The sequence below is a fragment of the Plodia interpunctella genome, chromosome 15, assembly GCF_027563975.2.
Source record: "Plodia interpunctella isolate USDA-ARS_2022_Savannah chromosome 15, ilPloInte3.2, whole genome shotgun sequence".
Classification (NCBI taxonomy): domain Eukaryota; kingdom Metazoa; phylum Arthropoda; class Insecta; order Lepidoptera; family Pyralidae; genus Plodia; species Plodia interpunctella.
In genome coordinates, this window is record NC_071308.1 from 8,544,336 (window position 1) to 8,561,467 (window position 17,132).

Below are 17,132 nucleotides of genomic sequence, written 5' to 3' on the forward strand. Positions count from 1 at the left end.
GGTCGCTACCCAATCGCTTTCATGAAGACTCGGAATATTTGAAATTTTTAATTTTATTACATACATAAAAATGTTTACAAATTAAAGAAAGATATTTAACATTTTGTAGTAATTATCGTTATGGTTATCCAACATCGACGAGTAGTACCGGTTGCACCAGTCACCTTTGACGTTAACTTTAGCCTGCGAGTCACCGCCGTTATTTTAGTTACTTTACATAAAAAAATACTGGCTTAACCGAACCTTATTATCTACTATAATGTTGCGGACTATATCTATCTCTGGTTCCGTCTATTCTGTCCCTTTTCCACGCTCCTCCTGTATTGGAGCCCGCTGTCGTCGTGATCTGAAAGACAAGTCTGTTTATGTTTAAATTGCTTCAGTCTGTCAAGTGAAGAAAACTGATTTTAAACGAACTACCTACACTTTTTTTCCAATTCAATACCAAATATAATAGAATGATCAAGATTGGTCGATAGACGTACAGTATTGCCAACCAACAGAAGACGACGCCCATATTTAATCACTTTCTTGACAGACTGAGCGTTATTTTTATTTTTTAATTATGTTCCATGCGATGGGCATCACAATCGCCTTAGAATGTGACCACTGTATCAAGATTGGGAAAGAAGTGAAGAAGATTTGGCTGTAATTTTACGACCAGCCATCTGCCTAACGTCAACCCACTTTGGATATGCTGTTGTTGCTATCAGCTATCAAGGCATCTTATCCAATTGTCGCCTTATACGACATCGACGAGATATTACGATCCTATTCTAAGGAACCACTCATCTCAATTTATGATTAAAATGCAGTTTATACAAATGCAATGTTTTTTGCTAATAATTTCTCATTTCTTCTTTGCAATAGGTATTACCTCTTGTCTGGTATTTGGGGATGGGCCACAGACTAAATGGATACAAATAAGCGGCAGGCAGTCGTCTCACAACTATAGTTCGCTCGTGCGCCATTTTGGAATCTGGAACAAACAGAAATAAATAAATATTCTCCATAATGAACCAGTAAATATAAATTATTGACACAACTGAGCACTATCTACGAAACGTAAATAAAAGAAAAATAATAAAGGACTAGTAAATATATATGTATCGCGGATTTATCTTGCTAATTCTTTTCTGGTAGCGCCATCTTGTTTGGTCACTGAATATCAGCGTCATGGCTCTTCGTCACGGCACAAGCTGAGTGGTACCCTTTTGTAGCATATTGAACCTTTGTAATATTAAAGTGTTGTTCATTTTATGTGATGTATATTAGTATGCTATGAATAAATTTGTTTCTATTTCTAAATAATACTTTAAGCGACTTGAATAAAATCTGACACCAATGTTAGCAACTAACGTAACTAAGGAAATTAATCAGCTACCCGTATACTATTTCCAGACAAGAGTATATTGGTACAATTTACTTATAGCTAACGCTCCACGTGTCCAATCAAATCAATTATTAAACCGGGAACCGACAAGGAAGAGTAGGGCGATAGCAGAAGCTACGTCTTCCTGGTCACCAGGGTTCAATGTCAACGCTGAGCCGGGACATTACTTCAATTAATTTGTAAGTGCATCCTTGGATTCTGAACCCGGTAGCAGACATTCCAACTGAGTTCATAAAAATATTGTTCTTGTTAAAAATATTATATTGGTCCACTCCTATATACAATAGACTAAATAAAAACTTGGCTTTTACTCCTTTTCGTATTATAATCCAAACAAACCCTCCAAGAACCCTGCCAAATTATGTCTTATGACGAAACAGAGGAATTGCTAGCAGTTCTCAAATGCTTAATTTAAGTTAAAATTCGTTTACTATTTATAAATATAATTTTCACTTATTAATTTTTAACTTATAATACTTTTTAATTTTTGTAATTATTTTAGGTTTTTTAGCTAGCTTTTTAACGCCTGTAATTCAGAATCCATTGTTTTTACTGATAATTGTAAAACTTTACAATGTAAGTTATTGAAATAAACAATTATTTATTTATTATCTCATTCTAACATCGGTCTTCCATGACTAGATGACCTGACTTTTAATATATCAGTAGGATTCCATTTACTAGGTACTGCTCTAATCTTATTCTATTGCTCCGATGTATTAACAGAGATTGACGTAAAACCTATCGTGTGACGAACAAAACTGCAACTTCCCGATTGCATACCATTTTCCACTTGAGCCGATGCATAAGGAAATAGATGCACTGGATTAAAATATACGCGTAGCCACTTTTGTAATGAAGCAAATTGACTAATGTTAGTAATGAGCGCGGAAGCGCACTCCCACGGTTCTTGCCATGTTATTGTCTGGGACTGGCCAAGTGGCAAATGTTTTTGATGCTCCATATATTTCGTGACCTGGTCTGGTGACCGTTAATTGGACATTTTTATACGGTTGACCGAGATTGGGACTTCGCCGCTTGAGCGAAAGATATATGTGTCGGACTGGGATTGCTGTATAGGTGGTGTGATGTGAAACATGTGGGGAAAGAAATCGAATCTACTTACATCTTTATTTTTTAAGAATCCTTTTTCCAATATTGTAATTTGAATTCAAAAATTATGGCGCTGTATCGGTATCGGTGGAATTTCCCGGAATTCATGTATTTATTTATTTATTAAGATACACATACAGACAAATTACAATTTTGTTTTTTTACTACCGAACTACCCCCTAAAAATATGACACATATGGATGAAAACAAAACTTTGTGATATTAAAGCACCCACAAGTATAGATATGAACAAGGCTATGAATCTTCATATTAATTTTTTTATTATTTATTTATTAAATTTATCTAAATTATATAAGAGTTTTTGCAAATGAAAAAAATCTTTTAAAAGTCGCTGAAACAGACTCCAAAATACCTTAGATTTACTGATTAATCTATTTTCATAGCATCATAAGACAGCCATAAATGAAACCATTTACAGTAGCTCATTTTTGGAACGCAATAGTTTGACGGCTGTTCTCGTTCTCGGATGCAATCGACACGCAAAGGGAAATCCCCTGGATTCCATGAACAACACTAACCTAATAAGAGTTGAGGCAATGTCGACTATTTTCTTGAAAACTCCAAATGACATTGCATTAATTATGAAATGTTAAATCTATACCCGTATTGACAAACAGCTTCTTTTCGCAGTCGGTTAATAAAGTGCAGTCGTACTTACGTAACTGTACGTAACTAGGGTCGGGCTATGAAATTGGATCATTGACTCTGGCAAATCGTTTTATAAGTAGGTACTAAAATCTCTACGACACCAGAATGTGATGATTCACGTGTTTGTTATTGTTGATATTGTATTATTTACCTTACATTCTCATATTGGTATCCATACTGATATTACAAATATGAAAGTTTCTTCATTTCCTTCTTTCAAGTCAAAACGGAACATTGGATTAATTTTTAGTGTATATATCGTTAGAGATCTAGCTGACATAGGCTTTGTTTCGCCGCAGGCGGAGGCGCGGGCAACAGCTGGTATTATTATGAAACTAATGGTTAAAAATTTGATTAAATTCCCAGTTTTTGTATTCATATAAAATCACACAACTCCAAATTTGACAGTAACAGTATCGGTTTTATAGGAAAGATGAACAGTCTTTTGATAATGTCCACTCGTCTAGGAATTAGTGGTCATATTCTATAATGTGGATAGAGAATGATGATTTTGACGACCTCCGTGGTTCGAACCCCGGTCAGGTCAACATGGAAAATAATATTTTTCAGATTGACCTGGGTCTTGGATGTTTATCTATTTGTGTATATATTATACAATATGATATCGTTGAGTTAGTATCCCATAACACAAGTTTCGAACCTACTTTGGGGCTAACTTAATCTGTGTGATTTGTTACTATATATTTATTTATATATATTTATGATGATGAAATTCTACTCAACGATTTAAATATTTACGCAAAATCAGACCTACAAGCTATCGCTACCGATAGCAAATGAAATATTGTGTCAAATATTGATCCAAGCACATAACGTAATAAGATGTTCAGCGTCACAGCTCAGCAACATAATAGGCAGTGTCATAGATCAGATGATATTTGTAATCGGGCACGGTAACCGTATTTGCAAATGAGTCACTGTCAACAAACTTGCACCACATTTAGCATTCACACATTATTGAGAGGCTGGACGGCACAGTGCTACTCGCAATTGACCCGTGATAAATAACTTTCGCAATGGTTGATCATAGGATTGGATACCAATATGATTTTTTCCGCTTTGTGTATCACCGAGTGTTTACAGAATGTCGCGATTTAGATATTACTGCTTTTTCAATGGTTAAATTAATGGTGGTTGATTTTCAACTACAATGGACTGAGATTCTAAAAACAGGTACAGCATATTTAGGTAAAGCAACTTGTTTTCAGTTTGATTTGTAACAACTGTCCAAAAATAATGATTTCCCAGTTTCCAATGGCATTTAGTGAACAACACGCCACCAGTTGCAAAAATCCAAATGACCTTTTAACTGGCTCCACTCTTGATTAACTAACAGTTAAACTGCCAAACTGTGCTAGAAAGTTTAACATTCCCAAGACATCGGCTTCCTACATAACAAGCGTAATTACCCCTTCATTGCAAAATTGAGTCACAAATCCATTGAAGTTCGTTGGAACTCGCACGAAAATAGGGTAAGGCAGTTAGGAGCGTCCGGCGCATTAGCAATAGTGGGTCAGTCGGCACTTGGTAAAACATCAAAGGTGCCGCCGTGGTTGACAATCCGACTCACGACTATAACACTCTCATTGACGCTTCACGTTGCGTCATTGAGGGGCTTAATAGCAACGGTGCATGTGCAGTCGAGAGCCCGTTTCTTCTCAACAGTCGTTCTAAAATGCTTTCAGTTTATAACTTTCAGACTCACTAGATAGTTGACCGAGCGAGCGAGAACTAAGTTCGCGGCGAACAACTAGTATAAACAAAGTCGCCATCCACGTCTCTGTTTATACGCTATCTTCTTTTAAACCACGCAACGGATTACACCATTGGCGGTGCTCCGCTTCCTGAAGGAGCTGCACTGGCTGGAATGACCAGCGGCTCAGACTCCGCACGCAGAAAGGGCCCAGACAAGAGGCCTAACTGCGGAAAACAGTCCTCGAGGGAAGTAACGCAACGGATTTTTGATGCAGTTTTCACTGTTGTTTATTGCCGAACATAATTGGGTCAGAAAAAATGGTTGAGTACTCAATTTGATTACGCTTGACGATACGAAGCCGAGCTGCTGTTGTCTCCGCTAAATATTAAATATAAAATAAATCTTTCTATAAAAGTTAAGTATAAAAAAAGTTTAAAAAATATACAAATCTATAGGTAATATTTATATGCTGACTGTTAGTAGTTATTATCAGTTAAGAAAGGCTGTATAACATACGTTATGAGTTATAACTTATTACTTACATACGATTTTGAAATTGATTAAAGGATTTTAATTAATAGTGATATTCTATATATGTATTAGGTATTACGAGTTTTAAAACCTTTCGTTTATATATACGTACATAAGCTTGTTACCTTTTTATCTCGTTGGCTTAAGGGATGATATTAAACAATAGTATCTATGAATGAAAACCACTTCAAAATCTATATTTTTACCGAATAATTGAGAAAGTCCTTCGATTTTTTAAATATGTAAAAGATCATTATGAATCATCAGGATCCTTAATAAAAATAAATAATCGTTTAAAATATCCCACCTTTACTGTCGGACCTCCTCGGCGGCGCCGGCTCAGGTTTGGCCGCGGCGTTCGCAAAAAGTGCGCACGCGCAAATAAGGGCTGCAGTTCGGACGTGCGCCATGCGTCCTAGCTCGCTTCTTACTGGCTACTGACTGCCGTCCAGCCCTCAGAGATCAGTCATGGGGAAATCGGCCAAATGTAAGTCGCTTTTCAATCGGTATAAAGCTGGCTTCACAGCTCTTCGAAGCGGAATTTTTATTCAGATCACCGCGGTGGTGCAGTGATTAAGACCTTCCGCCGGTGAACGAAAAGCCAGGTTCGAATCCTGCTCGTGCCACGTGAATTTTTAGACCAATCTGACTCCGGTATAGTAAGTATATAAGTTTTCATAGACCACCACTTACTTCCGGTGAAGGAAAACATACTTAGTGACGAAACCTGCACACTGGTTGACAGTTAAGTTCACTAGTGTGTATGCGACTACATGCCACTAAATGTCGGTAGGTCTAACATTCCTTATTGAAAGTTGTATAAAAACGAAATTAAACCATTTCTTTCACTTTACTAACTATTGTAATCATTATCCCTCATAATACGTTTCAACCTTCGTAATTCATTATTGACATCTCGCAACCTGTTCTCCAAATAATAATTTTCTTCAGCCAAGTTCAGAGCATTGCACGTGGCTTCCTCCCGTTTCTGTTTAGACACGCGTATGAGAAACCTTAGCTGTTCGTTCTCTTTTTCCAGTTTTCTTAGTTTTTCAGTAAATAGCAGCATATTCTTCTTCTATCTGCCTTTATCACTTTTTTTTTAAATTGATCAGTGCCGTTGAAAGTTTTCATTGGTCATTCAGCGGAGGAACGCAAATCAATCTCTTCAACCTACATGCCTCTATTTTGGCTTCATGGATCTGTTTCTTGAGCCTTGAATTCTTCACTTTGAGGTCGATGGCCCGGCTCATCTCCTGGTGTTGATTTGTCGTCGCCTCCAACAGGTAATTGTGTAATTGTTTATTTTCAGAAATTAAACGTTTCAAATTACTTTCAATGGGCGTATGAATAGGGGTAACCGTATTTAATACTCTTGTAATTTTTTGTTGTTTCATAATAAATTTTCTTTCGCGAAAATATGAAAACTTCAAATTTAGACAAATGATTACAGTCTACAAAATTACAGAGAAATCTAATACAAATCATGGAGTTCGCAGTAGATATATTACCTACTTATTTATACCTATTAGTACCTATACCTTATGTATTACTATTTCATCTTTTTAATATTGCGAGGTACATATATTGTAGTCGTCTCAGATCATTAGTAATTGATCTGAAGTACCTAGTCATCACATAGGGTAGTACTTTGGATCAAAAATTTCTTTTTCCACGCCTATTTACCACAGATTTAAGAACATTACATTGATCTGTGCTATTTACAGACCAGATAAGATACAATTTTTCTAGAAAGCATGTTTTAGTTCCTCTGGGCTTTTATGTTGGCAGTAATAGGTACCTACTATAATTTTAAATACAATCAATTATAACAAATTACAACTGTAATTTATGATATTATGAATTCAACAAAACGCAAAATCATCGCCAACCAACTACCCAACCCAACCATAATACGATTAAAAATGATCACTTTGACATAATATTTTAGTATTGACATTGACAGTTAACTTAAAATTTCTTGTTCTCCTTTCTTGCCGTGCCGGCTATGTATTTTATTTGTTTTGCACCGTGTCTTCCCGATGGTGGCTCGGCCGTTTCTATGTTTTAGATACCATACTATGATTCAGTTCAGTTAAATCAAGTATACACATACATTATATACTGTTTTTAAATAAACTGAATTTGGTGTTTATTTATTTGTATCTCAGAACACTCGTGTGAAGTTTCCGATTTTTATAACAACATCACTTTAAAATGTCTAGTAAGTCCGTCGAGATATAATACTCGTAGGTCCATAGTATGTTAAATGTGTGTTTTTTGTCCTTCTTGTCATTGGCTGAATTTTGCAACGAGGTGCATTTCAAATTTGCAACCGCACTATTCACTTTGCTTTACATTGCCATCAAAAATGTAAACTGAGTGATTTTTTTAATATAAATATCTTCAATTCATTGTTAATATGGTTCTTGGTTATCAAAGTCTGGTAGTTAGTTGACAACATACATGATGTGTGGGCTCAGACAACTTTTTTTGTCATGAAATACTTACAAAAATCCTAAAACAACCCTGGTTTTCTATTTCAGCTAAAAGATCTTTGTCTCCTTATAATGATGATTCTGACGACTGCTACCTATACATAGGAAATTTGCCAACACACATGCAGCACCACAGCCAAATCTATCAGTTGTTGAAACATAATATAGCACAAGTAAGTTTTTAACTTTTTTTATACAAAGTTGTATGTTTTATAAAAATAAAAAACTTAGGTATTTAGTTTTTTATTTTTATTAAACATTAAAAAATTACATATTTTTTTTTACAAAATTTATAATTATAAATAATAAAGAAATTCCAGCTCATCGCCGCTTGGAAGGGTTCGTAGAAGAAGTTTTTAACTTGTGTATTGTTAGCAGCCTAGGCTGTGTCCTATTGTCGCCTTGTGTGTATAAAATAATCCTATGCTGTATATAAAGTAATCCTATGCTGGGCTACCCACAAAACCAAATTCACTTTCCTTTGTAATAGGTATTTATTCGTGATTGTAAGGTGTTTTTAAATTTACACATTTTTTTCATCAATGTTTCAGGACACATACATAAGTCAAATAGTATTTATACACATGATAAAATATGATGGTGACTTCAATGGGGAGTGTGTTGTGGAGTTTCTTACTGCAACAGCTTGCAAGGCAATTGAAGACATATTAAAAGGTGTAACAGTTGAAGGACGTAAACTGGATATTGAACCAAATGCAAGTATGTATTGCTTTTCATACTATGGCATATTTTTTATCTATAACTTAGTCTAATTTTTCAATGTTTTAAAATTAATACTAAGGTGCCATATTACCATTCGACCTATATCTATACCAAATTTCATTAAATTCAGAATAGTGGTGTAGCCATGAAAGCACAACTAACAGACTCACATTGGCATAGAAGTATAGGTAAATATTTTCTGAGATCCAGGCTCTGTTTAGTTCAAACACCCTTTATTGGCATTCTATGAGATTCTTAAAACACCAGTCTCTTGCAATCTTTCATTTTGTTATATAATAATGGTTGTAATTATATCTAAGAATACTGTTAAATTCATTTTCAGAAAACCGAATAACATCAATCCATAGAATAAAAAGACAGCGTAACAGACTCGGATATGAATCCAAACAGGGATCCAAGTTAGTATAAATAAATAATAATATATATATTAGAACAAATCACACAAATTGAGCTAGCCCCAAAGTAAGTTCGAGACTTGTGTTATGGGATACTAACTCAACGATACTATATTTTATAACAAATACATATATAGATAAACATCCAAGACCTGGGCCAATCAGACAAAGATCTTTTTCCATCATGACCCGACCAGGGATCGAACCTGGGACCTCTTGGTTCAGAGGCAAGCACTTTACCACTGCGCTATCGAAGTCGTCTTATATAAATTTATACCTGTCCCAGCTTCGCTTTTCTCTGGAAAAACCATAATATAATATGTACACTGAAACTTTCGACAGGAATGTATATTTACTAACGTCATTTTTCTTTTTTATAAATAGGATTGAACATATGGTAAAAAATGCTAAAACGGAAGATAATTCTAATACATATTCAAATCAATTTCGGACTAATGAAACATATGGGTTGTCTGTAAAATTTCTGACAGACCTTGGCATACAGCCACCTTTGACCAACAGAGTAATTATTTCCAATGTAAGTATAAACTAAATATACTATATACCTACTTCTTAAACTTATCAGTTAATATTATAGCCGCATACTATATAGCTGCTTTAAATTTATTTAATTAATTACCCAATAAACAATGTTTTATTTTCATAGCATTTCTACTGCACTGGCAAGATGACGTTCATTGAAAAGTCACCTTTAAGGCGTTCTCGAGCAGTTCGCAATTTTTTGTCAAATTATATCTACTGCTGACAGTTTAAAGCTCATTTTTCAATGTACATTATGCGATGAGTGGTGCGGTAGAAATGTGTTCAGTTTAAGGACTATTGACGTCAATCACGTCAAATGTACATGCATTTATCCACTATTCATGTTGTATATACTTTATTAAGTACTGTTGGAATGGAGAGGGCATGCATAGGATTATCTCTGCCAGAACAATAGCTAAATTTCACAAGCCTCTTTTAGCCTGTACCAGTAATCAATCTAACTGTGGTCGGATTTCTAGCTAGACTGGGTAGACAGCGTGATTTAATGAGTAGCAGCTGTCACACAGTGTTGTTCAGTTTTCTGCTGCAAAAATGAACAAATGACATCGATTTTAGAATGTGACTGTAGGAAAATAGTAGGTCAGTCGACTGTGCTAATTAGTACTGTGATATAGCTATGGTTGACACTTGGTATAGTTTTTAACCTTTCACTACACCGACGTCCCTAACGGCGAATTCACTCGCGTGCCTGCCTTCATAACTCTTTAGTTAGTCTGTCGCCGTAAAAACTATACCAAGTGTCAACCATTAGCGTTGAACATAACATGTACAAAGATACATGTTATGTTCAACGCTAATAGTCATGTCGTATTACAGCTTGGTGACGATGTAACTGAAACAAAAATTCGGGAGGTATTCAGCTATGCCGGTCAAGTGGTCACCGCGACCGTATTTAACAAAAAAAACAAGATTCTGGCCAGGGTCCAATTTGACCACCCCGTGGAAGCTGTTCAGGTAGTTAAGTTGATATTATACCTACGTATAGTATTTCTGAAAATAATAATGAGATAAAAAAATCTCGTAACGATCAGGAATCGAACCTACGCCTTTCAAAAAAACATAATTTCGTATTTAAATGGTTTTGTTATACCACATAAGTTTTAACTAATCTGCCTGAAGTTATTTCCCAGTTAACTCTTTCCAACACTTGTGAAATACAATGTTTAATGTTATTTGTTTTATATATGCTATCAGATACTTTGAAGCGGTGGTGGTGTAATGGTTAAGACGTCCGCCTGTGGACCGAAAGGTCCCAGGTTCGAATCCTACTCGTGCCACATGAGCTTGTATACCAATCTGACTCATGTTTAGTAGTTTTCATCGACCACCACATGCTTCCGGTGAAGGAAAACATCGTGAGGAAACCTGCACACTGGTTGATTATTAACTTGTGTGTGAAACGGAGAAGGCAATGGCAAACCATTCCATTACTAATGCCAAGAAAGTAGTTGTGTGTGTTTCATTCCACGTAATGACCACGGCCCTCAGCCATGAGGAATACGACTATGAAGAACTTTGTCAGCAAGCGTTGAAGCAGGCCTTCGACATTATTTTTATTGTACGTTAGCATTGTGGTTTAGTTAAAAGATTTTTACAGTGCAGTTTAAAGATTTTTATTTTTTAAGTGCCACAGTGCAGTTTAAAGATTTTTACTCTTTTTAAGTACTTTAAGTTTTATACTGTTTTTCATTGTTCATTCCTGGAAAATGTTATTTTCCAGGCTGTATCAATGTTCCACAATAAAGAATTGTATAACAGGCGTATGTGTGTGGAGATGCACAAATGGAATCGCACGACAATATTGCCCGAAGGCATCACATCAGTGGGCATGGGCCTCGGGGCTAACGGCGAACCCATGTCTTCTGTCCGACACACCATAGAACTAGAACCATTGAAAAAATTGCTATTAAAAGAACTCGATAAGATGCAGAATCTTAAATCTGGCGCCAACCAATCAGAGGATAACGCGAATCAATACCAAAACAACATATGGAATAACAACCAATCGGATAATAGTCAGAATGATAATAGTGCGGGAAATCCTATGAACATGTTGATGCAAAGCGTTGGCGGGAATTTAGGCTCACTCGGTTGGGTTTTGCAACAAGCAATTTATAGCCAGATGCAGAATCAGTGTGCTTATGGTAACATGTCCGATCAGAACGCTTATGCCAATCAAATCATGGCCAATCAAGGTGCGGTAGCGAATCAAAACGTGGCCAATCAGAGTGCGTTTGGGAATCAATCGGCCAATCAGAATGCATTAAATCAACCACAGAGCAGATTCGATGTGCCGCCCAATGCGTTAACCGTAGTCCAAAGTACAATGGTAAATCAGAATGATTTAGTGAAACAAGTTCAGCAACTTGCATATCAACAAAACGCGAGTATGTGGCAGACGCCACAAGCGACTAAGACTCGATTCGATATTCCGCCTAGTGGTGTTACACAGAATGTTGGAACCAACGTTGGCCAAAGTTGGAATACTGGCAATTGGCCCCAAACGCAGGCGCCGAGTCAAGCGAGCAACTATGACAGAGGTGATAGCAGCTATGACAGAAGTGACAATTGCTACGGCAGCTCCATAATTAACCATGGTAAGTTAAGTTTCGATCATCCGTATATATTATAAAACAAACTCCTCTGCCGCGTTTACATCTGTTCGCGATAAACTCAAAAACTACTGCACGCATTTTCATGCGGTTTACACACCAATCATCTTTAGCTAAATAAATAAATATATTAGGACAAATCACACAGATTGAGCTAGCCCCAAACCCCCAAGTTCGAGACTATATTTTATAACAAATACATATATAGATAAACATCCAAGACACGGGCCAATCAGAAAAAGATGATTTTCCATCATGACCCGACCGGGGATCGAACCCAGCACCTCTTGGTTCAGTGGCAAGAACCTTACCACTGCGCCACCGAGGTCGTCAACTAGCTAAAGATATACCTATGAATGCGCCATATTCAAACATGTTTTTTTTTTTCTATTTTACTTAAATGTAAGTATTTATATTTTAGACGAATTCGACGTGTCAAGACTCAGCGACGCAAAGACTTCGGAAAGTAAAACATCTGATATGCTGCTCTTCACAAATGTGAGTAACTTTTATCATAACCATATTTAATTTTTAGTTCTTGTCAGAAATGAATTCGTAGACAGTAGCGATCTACAGTCGACATAAACGAATTTTGACATAATAGTATTTTGACATAAACGAAACATTTTATTCGCCGATTTGCTATCGTACACAGCGGAAGCTAACACAACATGTGTATGTTTTCTCTGTAAAATTTGATATATTTGAAAAATAATATATTTTTACTCTTTTGTACATAACATTTAGGATTCTTTTTCTCGTCCTCGCGTGTTCCCGTTTGCGACTCTCGCCCCGCGTTAAAAATTTAACTCTAAATATTGAATATTCAGTTAGGACTTTACGACAGGTCTTTTTATTTCTGACTCTTTGAGAATTCTGTCGTTGCCTATCAGCTGTCAAGACATTCCATTGTTCGCCTCTTACAACATGCACAATTTGTAAATTTCAAAAAAATATCGCTTTATCAACTTACATGAAAAAGTCATACACTAGGGTTAAAACCACATGATTCTAACTTATAATATACTAAATTAATTGTTGTTTGTTTCGCGCTTTATACTACGTAATCTACTGAACCAATATTCTTGAAAGTTTGCATGCACATAGTTTGAAGTACAGAGAGAAACATAGAATACCTTTAATGCCGGAAAAATAACGGTTCCCGTGGGAAATTCACGCGGGCGGAGTAGCGGGCAATAGCTAGTTTGATACACTTAATACTTATCTATATATCCCAGCTGCCGTCCAGCGTGACGTCACAGGCCCTCGTGAACAAGATGAATGAAGTGGGACCCCTGAAGTTCGCGGAGATCACGGGACAAGGCCGCGCCATCGTAAGGTTCCAGCAAGGGAGAGACGCCGAACGATGTATTAGTATCCTTTGTAATTAAGAACCGATCATTAGACATCAAAATGTTAAAATCTGTGATATTTGAAACTCGCTTAAAACTTAGTTTTTAAAATGTCAAATTATGCTTACGAAGTGTAAGCACTATTTTTATCTTGTCTGTATATATACTCCTCTGGCTCAGTGACCCCAAAGTAATTAATATTGAAAGTATAGAGGAAACATATCTTTGCATTCTATTTATATTACTCCAAATGTACTTCTGTTTCTTACTTACGTCTTAAATACCCTGTATGAAAACATGCCTGGCGTGTTATGTAAACTGAGTTATGATCGAGAAAACGAGCTTTTTAGTAGACTCCATACGTTCGTTTTAGAATTATATTTTATGCATCATACAGAATCTTCACATTCATGATATAATAGTATCTTTTCTAATTATAATTTCCTTAATATAACACAGAGCTATACGACCGCTCTAAGGTGGACGGACAAGTCATTTCCGTGAAATTTGTTTAAAACTGGTAAGTGATAACTTTCACTGGTAAGTAAGAAATATATGTTGAAGGAAGGAAGAGTTACGAGTGAACTGGACTCCTTACCTTGTGAGCCCAAAATGTCACGTACAGTGCGCTTCAAAAGGAACCGTACTTTGACGTTGAGTAAAGAGCGGACGCACGTGTGACACTTCTAGTGTTGCAGGCGTGGATGGACTGCGGTGACTACTTCCCACCAAGTGGCTTTTGCCTGCTGAGTTTGAAGGCTCGAATCCCACTCGTGCCTTGCGAATTTGTATAAGTACCAATCTGACTCGTGTCAGTGTGCGTAGTGCGACTTTGCTATTTACATCTCACCATCGAGTCGACTCGCAGTGAGACGCAGTTAACCAATCGCAGTGTGACATCGTGACGCAACGACAACCACACCGCAATGTGATTGGTTTGCTGTGTCTCACTTCGAATCGATTCGATAATGAGAAGTGAAACGCATAGCTGCACTTCGCGCTCAGCTTTCAATGACCTCTATTTACTTCGGCAATAAAATGCCTGAAATCAAAATGGGATGTATTTAAAATGGTGACGGCAATACCTTATTGCCAAAAAGTCGTTGTTTCATTAGCAATAAATGAATGGAAGGTTGTATGTCATAAGTCAATATTAAGTTAGTATACAACAATCAATCTATGTTAGGGTCGCTTGCATGTTTATGGGACTATCTAGGGATAAATAAGACAGTAAGTTCGTCGGTATTAATTGAATGAATGAATGAATTTATTAATTGTATCTGGTGTTTACGATTGGATGCGTTAGTAATCTGCGAGTTACAATACTTGACCCAGCGATAAAAATTGGAGACTTAGAAGTCATTTTGTTCAACAGTAGCGACGCCCACACCGGACCAGATAAATTTGTTCCTGTAACCCGATCAGACATGCAAATGGTTTTAGTTCGATACTATATTAATAATAAACAATGGAATAGGTACAATTTATGGAACAGGAGGAGAGGCCTGGCAGAGAAGGAATGTGTGTCTACTTAAATACGAGTATATTAAAAATGTACTCTTAAAAGTTTTTAGGCACTACGTGTACTGTGAAATGGTATTTTGATGAAATAAAAATAATTTGGTAGATGCCAGTACTTACTGCTATATAGTTATAGCTGTTCAAGTGCTTTTAAGATCTCTGTGGCGTACCTATGGGTTGGCATGAACGTGAGCATACCTCAAACTGGGGATTTTAGCATGGATGAATTTGATCATTTAATGATGACAAAAAGGTCTATATGCCGCTGGGTCCAGCGGGCCTGGGCCCTGACAATCCTTTTGTAAACAATATGAGAGAATTCAATTTGGCTTGTGCCTATTTGAAGTTATACTCTGCACGACTGTGATAGTGCCCAATCAAAATATACTTTTAATATGTCATAATATTATATTTAAATACATTTCTTGTTATTTTTATTTCTTTAAGTTTTCACTTAGGTAATGAAATGAAATTAAGTGCGAGAGGCATAAGAGTGAGAACTTGAATGAAAGCATAGCATAGCATAGAAAGTTTCAAATGAGGGCGCCACTGGCCTTATTGATGGCAAATGGCAATGGCCTTTGTTCTATCTAGTGCTAGTCTTCTTTAAAAAAGTGTTATTGCTAACATCGGTGGCAGATTTTATTTAAGTTGCTTAAAGGCATCTGACATGACTTTTACTACTATCTACCTAGTAATCGCTTACACACTATGAACGTGAACTGTCAACCAGTAATTGTATGGAGCACTAGTCAAGCACCGGTAGGTATAGAGGCTGTGCTGTTTTACAGCCGACCGCCCTATTTACTTGGTTCGTACAGTCGAAAGTTCTGTAAATTATTAAAAATGTAACTATTTTAGTTTAACAAGTTTTTCATATTTTGTGACTAACCCTGACTGTTTTAGCAGGGCCGCCGAACAGCTGTTGTGATCTCTTAGGCTGTACCATGTGTGAAACCGACTGATGTCTTTTTCACTTCATACTTTATTTCTTGGAATTGGTTTTATGCAGATTTGTATATTAAATCTGATTGTGTTATGAACAAGTTAGGCTTCTGGATTCAGATGAATGAAAATAGGCTGTGGTGTCATCTTTTTTTAAAATCTTTTGATATTTGACGACGAATGAATGGATTGCATGAAATTTAAAACTCGTCTATAACCTATGTGGTATTGAAAATTATGATTTACCTACTTTCTTATTTCAGTGCTGTTGCCTCGAAAGCTGTTCATGAACCTGCGTAAAATTGGTAATATTTTAGTTCCATTGAGAAAATTAGTTTTCTCTATGTATCTACTACATACCTAATTATTTTAAGCTAACGTTAAGAATTTCTTTTGAATAAATTAAACATTTCAAATTATTTGTTTTATTTGATGAACCTATCATGAATTTACTTTGCTATTCATATGCTAACCAGTGCGTTCCCACTTCAATGAAGTCAGCTTTAAAGCATCCTCTGTAGACATATTTACACTAACGGCCCGTCCCGTCTTTACATACAGCTTTATATACAGCTAAACCTTCCTAATGAATCACACTATCTATTGGTGAAAACCGCATGAAAATCCGTGCGGTAGTTTTTGAGTTTATCGCGAACACAGACGCGGCAGAGGAGTGTTTTATAATATGTAAGGATTGACAGAGGTCAATGGCATTATGTGCATCAAAGCTTATATTTTTCAATGAACTGGCACTCATTGTTGTCAATGAAAGTATAACTACAATGAGTGCTTTAAATCTCATTTTCAATAGATCATCTTCACATCGTTGGAGAACGGTGCAGCTGAAAGAAGTGCTGCCGACATCGACAGCGTTTCGATATACTACCAATAATTTGAAAAAATCTATCGATAGCCGGTTTTGGTGCAATACTATTGATAAAGAACAATAATATCGAACCGCGATGACGATCGACTTATATATCGATAGTATTGTTCTACAATATTAAACTATCGATGCTATTGCTTTTCTCAAAACTATCGTTAGTCGATCGAAACGATATCGATGTTCTATCGATAG

At 36.3% G+C, this 17,132-nt stretch overlaps 2 protein-coding genes across 3 annotated transcripts in view; one reads left to right on the forward strand and one right to left on the reverse strand.

Annotated features, from left to right (window-relative positions):
* nAChRbeta2 (nicotinic Acetylcholine Receptor beta2) overlaps positions 1-7,195 on the reverse strand; it is a 43,878-nt gene extending 36,683 nt beyond the window's left edge. Inside the window, exons 1-2 of the mRNA XM_053755564.2 lie at positions 5,731-7,195; positions 878-979 (exon numbers count right to left, since the gene is read on the reverse strand). Coding sequence (XP_053611539.1) covers positions 878-979; positions 5,731-5,833 — 205 coding nt within the window. The 5' untranslated portion in view covers positions 5,834-7,195. The remainder of the gene's footprint in view (positions 1-877; positions 980-5,730) is intronic.
* A 206-nt stretch (positions 7,196-7,401) lies between these two features.
* On the forward strand, positions 7,402-16,473 carry LOC128675967 (uncharacterized). 2 transcript variants are annotated; one of them, XM_053755824.2, is made up of 11 exons: positions 7,402-7,647; positions 7,970-8,094; positions 8,473-8,641; positions 8,988-9,063; positions 9,445-9,598; positions 10,441-10,578; positions 11,345-12,221; positions 12,658-12,734; positions 13,475-13,610; positions 14,048-14,108; positions 16,318-16,473. In XM_053755824.2, the coding sequence occupies exons 1-10, from the start codon at positions 7,641-7,643 to the stop codon at positions 14,101-14,103; spliced, it is 1,815 nt and encodes a 604-aa protein (XP_053611799.1). In that variant the 5' UTR covers positions 7,402-7,640; the 3' UTR covers positions 14,104-14,108; positions 16,318-16,473. The 2 variants fall into 2 exon arrangements, with proteins under 2 accessions (XP_053611799.1, XP_053611800.1); XM_053755825.1 differs by lacking the exon at positions 7,402-7,647 and adding an exon at positions 7,721-7,739.
* Positions 16,474-17,132: the final 659 nt, after the last annotated feature.